At 40.5% G+C, this 10,531-nt stretch overlaps 1 protein-coding gene across 1 annotated transcript; it reads left to right on the top strand.

Annotated features, from left to right (window-relative positions):
- Window positions 1–2,850: 2,850 nt before the first annotated feature.
- tbrg4 (transforming growth factor beta regulator 4) lies at window positions 2,851–8,736 on the top strand. Its single transcript, XM_010777797.1, has 11 exons — window positions 2,851–2,931; window positions 3,236–3,651; window positions 3,771–4,091; window positions 4,290–4,464; window positions 4,903–5,060; window positions 5,156–5,266; window positions 5,361–5,505; window positions 6,006–6,248; window positions 6,410–6,521; window positions 6,660–6,774; window positions 8,201–8,736. The coding sequence occupies exons 2-11, from the start codon at window positions 3,241–3,243 to the stop codon at window positions 8,300–8,302; spliced, it is 1,893 nt and encodes a 630-aa protein (XP_010776099.1). The 5' UTR covers window positions 2,851–2,931; window positions 3,236–3,240; the 3' UTR covers window positions 8,303–8,736.
- The last annotated feature ends 1,795 nt before the right edge of the window (window positions 8,737–10,531 follow it).

The raw sequence follows: 10,531 nt of genomic DNA, 5'->3' as shown, positions 1-10,531 counted from the left end.
AAGCTGCACTATGTCAACACTATTTTAATAGATTGTAGTTTTTTAAATATGGGAGTTGTGTGTTCATATTACCAACACCACAGACTATTCGTTATACTTTTTTTGGGATGTTATTATTTTTTGTAGATTTGTTGAGTACGTGTTTCCCCATATTTCGGAGCAGTAGTAAAGGTAAGGTAGAAATAGACTGTTATAAAGAGTATTTTTTCTTCAAGAATGTTCTTAGTATGATACAAAATACCTATTGTTTTTGACAGTTTAGTCTGTACTTCATTTATATGGTGCTTCCAATTGAGTTTTTCGTCAACAAGCAGTCCTAAAAATGTACATGCACCAACTTTTTCTTTCTCGGTATTGCAAATCCGTATAATGCATTAATTTCTACTCTCAGACTTTGTATTGAATAACATGTAATTTGTTTTTGCCACATTAAGGGATAATTTATTAACGGCAGACCAGTAACATAGTATTTCTGATTCTGCATTCAAAAAAAGATCGCCAAGATTATGATGGGAGCAGAGAATTCAAAGTTCAGGTTCAGCCTCAATATATTTAGGGAGAATTAAAATGAACCGTCTTTATTTGTAGACAGCCAAGCCCCCTCCTGTTGTGAAGCATTATATGCTTAAAAACCCAATGTAGGATATAAACACGACTAAACTGCAATGATAGCAAAGCTGTGGCTTGTGTTGTTGGGTTGATAAAGTTCAAATCATCGTTGGGCTGTCAGCCAATGAGTGACGTCTGAGGAAGATGAAAAATGTAAATTAAACATTGTTGAGAAAAGGCTGCATCTCTTGCATTTATTGACATAGAGGAGCCTTATTGTTTACCTTTTTAATATCATTTTTTGTAATTTTCAATTACTTGTTTTTCGTGAAATTAGCCTGTTTTCCTATTAAAGTGTAACAGATTGATGCATCTCCACAGATCATCTTAAAGGCTTCGGAATCCCCCCCATTGTAGTTAAAAACACACACTGTAAAAACTAGGGCCCCAAACAGCATCTTGCATAGGGCCCCCAAAAAGCTAGAAACGGCCCTGGTGTTACTGTCCCATAGTTTTTGCCATTGTTGCTTGATAACAACTTTTGTAACAGATTTGACTTCTGCTCTACTGATGGGTACCATAATATCAATCTGGTTTGCTTTCAAACCACATTTTGCCAGTTGATCAACTACCCCATTCCCTCTAATTCCCACATGCACTGAACCCACACAAATTGAACAACAATTCCCAAATGAACTAACCTAAACATGATGTGGAAAATGTCATGTAAAATATCCTGACGACATTCTGAAGATAAGTTGTTTATACTCTCCAGAGCTGCGCTGGAGTCAGAGCAAATTACTGTATTTCCTCTACCCACTGAAGTGCTTGTGAGATATCATCTCTACTGTATACTGTAATGTGATCACTCGTTCGCTTTCTCACTTTGACCTTTAATTCAGGAACATAAAATGCACAACTAGTTTGACAATTTTCTGGATTTTTGGATCCATCAGTAAATATTTGTATAAACTGCCCATATTGTTCATGTAGAACAGTGTTCAGGTAAGCCTGCACATTGATTTTACTTTTCATTGAATGTAACCTTTTCAACAAGGATACATCTACTACAGGTTGAGGTAGCAACCATGGTGGAACAGCTGATAACAACACCGACGGACTAATATTCCATTCTTTAACTTTGAATTCAATGTACCTGCCCGCGAAATATTGGACCAAAGAAACTCTGCTATAGTGTCAACTAAATCCATAGTATTACAACAAAAGTGCTTTAAACGAGGTAAGTTACGAATGTATGTTCTCAATCGCTAAATGCGGGATTGAATATTAAATTAGTTTAGATTAGATTTATTGTCCCCAGGGTGGAATTCATTTCCACAGCACTGTTGTGGTAATCTGTAGGCTATTATATAAACCGTATTGGTACAATGAGCAACATCTAGTGACGGATTTTGGAACATTGATTTGATTTGTCCCCAGGGGGAAATTCATTTTCACAGCGCTGTGAAAACAAACAATATGACATCAACAAAAAATAAAACAGACAACTACAGATAGCACCGCACATGATGGTTCCAGTTTATTATTTAGGGCTGCAATGCCTGTATGGATCAGGTTTTTGTCAAAGCGAGCCCTTTTACTAGAATAATAATAATATGTTATATCAACCGTATTGGTACAATGAGCGACGGATTTTGGAACATTGATGTGATTTTTCTCATGGCAGTTAGACTCTAGAGACAAAGGGACTTTATTTTTAATCTGTGTCTGTCCATTTGGTGTAGTATTTGATCCAATATTACATTTGGTTTATATATTAGTCACTTTCTTATGAAATGCCAGGTTTTAGGCCTTGATTTGAACATTCAATCCTGAAAATAAAAAATCAACCAGATTAATGTTTCTTTAATCCTGGCCTGACTAGAGGTAAGTACATATGTATAGGAAGACGAGTTAACGGATAGAGGAGAAAAGGTTATGGTATAATTACAGAGACTGTCAATTTATAAATTGAGGAAATCAATGTTTGTCTGTTAACCAAAGTGCAGCCATCTAATAATGTACTATCTATTATTAAAGATCAGAGGAAAAGAACGGAATGAGAAGCAAAGAGATTGTAGAGCAGTGAGAAGGAAAAAAGTCTGGTGTGTCAATTCATTACATTGCCACTATTTTTCGTTGTTGTGAAAAAAAAGTCATTTCATCCTGGAGCCGGGCCATTGTAGGCTACATGTGTGACTTCAAATGAACCGATACTGAAAATATTCTGCACATCACTAGGAAGGAGCCTAAGATGTTTACCCAATAACAGCTGCTGCCGTGAGTCACGTGATACCGGCCCGCGACGTCATTTTCTTGCGACTGCCTCCCTCTGACAGATCCATGTGAACCGCTTTGGTGAAAAGATTCTCTAAACTTCAGGTACGTTTTGTGTAAATATGATATCTGATGGCCCGATGAGTGAGTCCTGTCTTTATTCTACCTCACATTAAAGCTCAATGTTATGAATGGAAGCGCTGTGTGTGTTTTTAGAGCGTCTCTTCCTTTACGCGACAAGGTCAGCATTCAGTGTTACATGACCGAAGAAACGCACTGTCTGACTGTCAGCTCCATAACCTCACTTTTATAATGAAAAGCAATGTCGTTGTAGTCAACATTACAACAGTAGATATGAAGCTAACTTCATTTTAGTTACATATTTATGTTGTGCTCTCTTGTCTCTTAGACTCAATGGCCAGCCGCATCTTGGGCAGATATGCCCGTGTGCTCTGCAGGGCCTCCTCCCAGACTACAGCTGTTGCTGCCCGCCCCCCTCCACCTGTAGCTGGACCTGCAGGAGTGCAGAGGTCCCAAGGCTGGCCAAGAGTCACAGAAAGATTAATGTCCGAGGGAAGGACAGTTCCCAACGAAGACTCCTATCCTTTTGTACGCACCCATCTAGACAATTTGGTGGAGAAAGCAACAGTTCCAGAGGACGTGCTGCTGGCCTGGGAAAAGCATGGAAAGAATGGTAATCAAGCAGCATGTGCCCTGGTGAGGTGGTCTCGTTTGGCTCTAAGCACAGGGGACTTAAAGGAACCAAAACCAGAATTGCTAACAGATTCAAGGCTACTGGATATGATGGACACTGCATCTCGGCAGGTGAGGAAGCTAAATACCGAGTTGGACTGGCACTATTATCCTGTTTTGTAACTGACATTCAACCCTTTAGCTTGACTTCTAAGATAAATGACTAATTTATGTGTGTTGCTTTCTTCCAGGTTTCTACCATTTGGAATGGCAATCTAGTCTATTTCATGCGCACTCTTTGGATTTTTGGTTTGCCCTCTAATGACTTAGTACTCAACTCTGTCCAGACCGAGGTCCTGTGGCGAATACGCAGGCTAACATTAAAGCAGCTGAGCTTCCTGGCAATATGGGGAACAGGCAGGAAAGGGCCGCAGAATGTGGCAATAGCGAATGCTGCGTTAAAACAGCTGGAACTGCGCTGGACTGAAATTGCAGATGCGAAAACTGTCATTGCACTGATATCCAATGGAAAACACGTCTCATCCACCTTGATAGACCGACTTGAAGACAAGGTATCAGCGTCAAAACATCAATCTCAATTCAACACTGCAGTAATGTCTAGTTTCAACATGTTAACTTTTCCTTAACTACACTTACCAGGGACTTGACCATGATTGAAGTATGAGTATGAAATGTAAGCATTTCGATTTTGAAGGTTTGAGAATGACGGCATACCACAGTGAAATATTTGCATCTGTCTGTGTTTTTAGGCTTTGGAGCTGGCAGAAGGCTTCTCAGCTGAAGAGATCCGGAGAGTTTGTTTATCTTTGGCAGCTCAGAGCCGCAGATCTGTGCCGCTGCTCAGAGCCTTGTCCTACCACCTTCTCCAGAAGCCCTCGTCAGATTTCACCACTCCACTGATACTGAACATGGCTTTTGCATACGGTAATAACATTGATTGTTGCATATCCATCAACAATGCATGCATGCATTAAGCAAATTGACAGTGCCAGAATTAGCCAATGTTAATTATATTTAATGTGTAGTACCTGGCCGAGGTTTACAAAAGGCTTCCTGAAACACATCGAAAAAATGGCATGCTAGATAAAAAGCTGCTTAAAATACACCAGAGCACACTTACATGTATATGTAATAACCATTCTGGTAGGTTTTCCACAGTGGAAATAGGGCAATTTCCTAGCATAGTCACATCTTGAATGACCCCCGTGAATATTCCAATATCTACGCTTGTTGTGGTGGCAAATATTCTCAAGAGTAAACAGCTTTATGTTTAGTGCATGTCAGAACAGATGAAAGCACTGTCTGCTCAGTATGATGCCGTATAATGCTAACACAAACCACTTTGTCTTTGCCATTCTGTAGGGAAGTTGAATTTTCACAATTCTCAGTTGTTTCAGCGAATGGCCTCCGAGTTGTTACCCAGAGTCCCTGAGCTCAGCCCTGCTGATGTCACTAGCTGTGCCAAATCACTGGGCTTTCTCAAATGGCTCAACATCCCTCTCTTTGAGGCCTTTGCTGAGGTGAGTCACCTTAGAATAACAGTCGATTTAGAATTGAAGTTAGAATTTTGTTTGACTTTTTTCTCTCAGACTTATCATTGTGTTTCTTTTTTCAGCACTACACAGCAAACGATCAGAACTACACTACTCTCCAACTTAGTAACCTGCTCATGACTTTTGCCAGAGTGAGCTTCCAGACAAACAAAGGAGATGAGTTCTATAGCAAGGTACTCATCCTAACAAATGCTATCTGTTGACTGCTTATTGTCACTTCCACTTATTTCCTGAATTTCTATGATTTGTATGCCATTTTGTGTAAAGGTTCACCCTGCGCTGGAGGGTGCTCTCTCCGGCCTGAAGGCCTTCATGCAGACGGACGTGGTTTGGGCTCTGTGTGTGCTGCAGCAGGCCAATCCCCAGTACATCATCCCCCTCACACAACAGAATCATATTACCAGACTATCAGGTAAAACACACAGCTTTGGGCATTATTTCTTATGTACTTATCTTTTATTTTTAAATATTGAATTTATAAATATGCATATACACGCTTTAAGCTCGGATGTATTTCAACATACATACTGTCAGCCGTTAATATCACCTGCTCCTATGAACTAAGAGAGGCTGTTGAAAGTGTTTTAGGCCCCTGGTACAAATACATAACTATTGATTAGGCCAATGAGTGGGTGACATTATGTTTGAGACCACAGAAATGATTTAACTTGTGAATAAATGTTTTGACATCCTGAAATGTTTTGTCTTCTGTGGGCTGAATACCATTCTGGCTCAGCAGATGGCAGAGCAGCACTGATACATCTAGGGTTAGACAGTCACATTAATCCCATTGTATCGCTGGATGGCGGAATTGCATTGATTAATAAAACATACTTAAAGTGTTTTTGAAAAGCACCGATGTCATTGAGCAGGAAGCACTCATTCTCTTTCTGTTCTCTTTTCTGTCTCTAGAAGGCAGTCCCGCTCGATGGGAGAACTACAAGCTGAAGCTGCTCCACATTGCAGCTACTCTCCAATTGGAGCATCCGGGTTCCTCAGACACGCCGCCCTCCCTGAGTGCCCTGTCTGTCTCGGACAGGAGCTCCCCCCTCTCCCCCCTGCAGAGGAGTCTAAGAGAGACTTTACAGAGTTTAGTGGGTGGGAAAACTGAGGCCCTTCGCACTGGGGTCCAAACTATTTATGGATGGACTATTGGTAAGGGTAGCCCATGCGTCATTACAGACACTTGTTTAGACACATGTTGTGCCGTCAGTCCCTTTTTATTAGTTTCACACTTTTACACTGAACGTAACATTTACAGTTATGTCATTGAATCAGTGAGGTTTTTTACATCTGACATGCCCTTCTCTCACTAGATGGTGAACTGGTCGTGGATTGTGACGACAAGCCAATTGACTTGACGATGCTGAAAGCCCCTCATCTTCACAGTGAAGGAGGAGACAAGGATTTATCTAAAGGGGCACACAGGTTAGTCATAGAGGAGAATCCTGTGGGCTTTGATTGTTGATGTATTTTTATCTTTTTACCTTTTTTAAATGTTGCATCTGCTTTTTATTTGCTGTAGCAGTCTAACGTTTTTTTTGCTCTTTTTTTCACACGTTTTAGGCTTGCTTTCTTGGGTTGGGAATTTCCAAACTTTTGCTCAAAGAGCAAAGACCTCCTAGGACGTTTTGCCATGATGAAGCGGCATCTTCAGTTGGCTGGCTTCAACACAGTGGAGGTAGGGAGTGGCGGTGTTTGTGCATTTTTTTCAAGTAACTCTCTTCTAACCATTCATATATAGGGATGGGTATCGTTAAGGTTTTAACGGTACTGCTACTTTTATCGGTACCGCTTATTGGTCCGGTCCTTTAACGGTACTCTTATCGGTTCTTTTGAAGAAAAAAAAAAAGGTAAACTAACTAAACAAATTGTGAACAAAACTAACATTGCTTTTTATTTAAATTAAATACCGGTACATAATATTTCACATCAAAAGAAACAACAATGTTTTTAACAAATCGTATTAATAATCTGATGACAGAACTGTAAACAGAAGAGCTGAAACTTTAACAAAATAAATAACTCAGTTACCTCTAATCATTAACCCATGTTTCTATAATTGAGTTAACTCTGTGTGTTGCTGCTAGCATACATAACACCTGACGTGGAAACGTTACTCGTGGATGGGGCTACAGAGCTACTAGAAAGACAGTCGAACCCGGTGCATTTCTCAATGCAATTGCATTGTCGAGCATTGTCCACATCGAGACGGGTAAAGTTTAACCACACCTCGGAGCGCGTTCTCTCCACCATCTCCTCCGTGTGTGTGTGTGTTGCTGTATGTAGCAGCTGCGTGTGTGTGTAAACTTCCCCGCCCCCTCGCAAGCAGGCGGGGGAGAGAGATCTCTCGTCTGGATTGGAAAGATCGAAAATACAAAAAATAATCAACGAAGCATTTTGCAGTCTTTTTGCGTATTAGAAACGGAGTTGGCGACACTCAAACGGCAATATAATGTTTGTGTAGCAATAATACATATGATAAAAAGACAGTAACGTCGGAGCTTAACAGTACCAGGGTCTTTAATAATTCAGCCTCGGGGCCCGTTTAATACCGGGGCTCGGTACCCATCCCTATTCATATAGGGTCTTCTGATATAACAAACTCCATAATTCCAAAATAACATTTCTGTTGTGTTTGCTGTGTTATTGAATATTGTTCCAATGAATAGAGACTGAGAAGCAGCACTGCCACTTCTAGATCTGACAGTCGTAGGCTTTGCAAACAATAGACCCAAAGCTTTAGTAGAAATGAGAGTCAGGTGGGTTACGCTGCAGTCTTTTGTATAAATAGAGCTCCTGCCGCATCTCTGTTTCATCTAGGCCAATCCAAGAGCTCTCTGTCATCTAGTACAATCTCCTTAGCCAATAGTGTCTTCACCTGCCTCCTATGTTTGCAATGCTGCAGGATCTGTTATCAGGGCAACTATGTCTACCTGAGACCACGAAAGCAACACTGTATCTGTTTTAAATGCGTCAATAAATATATGACTATAAGGTACATTTTACAAGTGTGTTCTCTTAAGCACTCACTGATAATCGTAAGGTGGTTGCTCAGTAGCTCTTTAAAGAAATGTCTTTAAATTATTCTGTTTGCCCTCTTTCAGGTGCCATATTATGATTGGCAGGAGCTGAACACAGACCGGCAGAAAATGGCATACCTTAAGGATAAAATTGGGAAGGCTGTGGCCGAGGACATGGCCAAGTGAACTCAACAATCATTTTAGCACATTTGCAGACTCAGCTATATAAGAGCTTTCCCAATCAAGTGGGACCACAGAGAATATGTACGCCCACATTCACACTTCGAATGGAGCCGTATTGCAGAAAAGCTCTCATATCTTTTCAGAAAACCAAAATAATATTTTCATTCTGGTTCCCTTGGCAACTTGTGGGGCTTTCCCTGTTTCCATGGTGATGATAAGCAAGAGTTTAGGAGCCAGAGAGAGAGACGGAAATAAAACAACAGCAATGTCCTTCTGTAGGAATGTGATGATCAAGAGAAACAAAAGAGAAACTCCCAGGCCGTTTGTAGAATGTTGGCCAAAATATGGAGTTTATATCAGCATCTGAATAGATTGGAAAACTTGGAAATCTCTGTGAATGTGTGTCATATTGTGAAATAATAAATTGTTTTATTATTATTAGGTTATGTTTTGTCTTTTAATTTTCACATGCATGCCTTGGGTTTAGATTCAGGAAGTTGCCAGATGTGTGTGACATTTTCATAGGGGCACAGTCAGGGGCCTGCTGCAGTTTGTTGTGTTTGGTGTGACATTCAGATCTGTTGTGATCAATTTCACATGTATTCAGCTAGTGGCACACCTCTGGTCTACTGGTGTTTTTGACTGCATCAGTGATATTGGCAAACATTTATTAAATCTGCATACAGTGTTGTGATGAGAGGTTGTCTTCTCAGCTTTGCTAGCGAACTACTGTGATTTTTTTATTGTGCCACTAGGTTATTCTTGTACTGTATATTAGCTCAAAGTATGTTAAAATCACTACATTTTAGCAAGCAAGTTTAGGAGGTGGATAATATTGAACATGTTTCTTGTTTAATTTTCTTCAAGTCCTGTGTACAATTTGATACATTGAAATTGAAAAATAATTAAATATGTTTATGGGCAACAGCCGTATCTTGATGAAACAGCATGGGTACACTTCTCGGATACATATTTTGCTGACCCCTGATGCTGTTTACACAACAACATGGGCAGCAGCACCCTGACATTAGAGTCCGTTTAATGGCAGAGGGAGGAAGACTGGCAAATGCAAGCCGGGGAAAATAACAAACTGAGAGGGAGCCAACGAATAATACAAAGCCAAAGAAGCAAAAGAAGTTAAAGGAAAAAACAAACATGAAAATGAATTGCTGATGAATCATCACATGATCTGGGGCCATTGTACCTACCTCCTTCCTGATAGTTGTGGATTCATAGATCAATTGATTGACTGATGACAAAAAGCTAAGCTAGCACTTCCAGTATTGAACTCCTTGGTCATAGTATATCTCCTGTCTGATAGTATAGCAGGGTGCAGGAACAGCCTGCCTCCTTTTTATAGCTTAATGGTGATGTATTACTACTCAATAAATCAAGTAAACAGTATTTTAATGTGTAACTAAAGATATTGCTCAAATTTACTGTTCCTGCTTTGACTAAAGTTAACGGCAGGTATATTCGTTTACCAAGCTATTAGACATTATCCAACAAAGCAGCACTTCTGCTGAGCTGGCAATTTTATCATGGGAATCATGGGTTTTAGGTTGCCATGGAAACTACCATTGCCGATCATTTAGCACAGTGCTGTCGCCCCCTCTCTCTCTTTTTATGTCTATTTTCCCCTGACTTTTTGATCTATGAAAGTAAATGACATAAGAGAGGGCTGGATATGTGAAGAAGAGCAGAGACAGATGCTGTAGCTCGCCCTTAGGTCTCCATGTTGATTCCTTGGGGATGCAATCAGAGCAGGAGGCAGATGGCACAGTTAGCAGTACACTTCTAGGTTTTGCTTCTGCCCTTTTAATTGTTCATATTTTCTGTTTCTCTTTCTCCATGTTGGTTTTATTTTCCTTGACGCCCCCTCCTTTGCTTGATGTCTCCATTGTCCTCTTGTTTTTGCAGTACTGGTCCTTTCCTTCAAGGTTGAGGGCAGCACTGAGATTACAGCGGAAATCTGCTGACATCATCCCCCAAGATCCAGTCATCGAAGGAGAAGGAGGGGCAGGAAATTGGGAGGGAGGAAGGGAGGAGCTGAAATGTGGTCATGAGGAGAGGATACTGCAGTTCCCCTTCAGAATCTACACACACACATACTGTATATTCAGATGAACTGGATCATGAGACTCTAAAGCAAACGCCCCCATCAGCAGCATCACCGTGCTGCACCACAAATAGAGAGAGATTATACTCCATCTCTCACTCTGTCTATCTCAT

Source organism: Notothenia coriiceps, unplaced genomic scaffold, assembly GCF_000735185.1.
Source record: "Notothenia coriiceps isolate Sejong01 unplaced genomic scaffold, NC01 NC01_scaffold00018628, whole genome shotgun sequence".
Taxonomy (NCBI): domain Eukaryota; kingdom Metazoa; phylum Chordata; class Actinopteri; order Perciformes; family Nototheniidae; genus Notothenia; species Notothenia coriiceps.
This window is presented reverse-complemented; position numbering and strand designations above follow the sequence as displayed.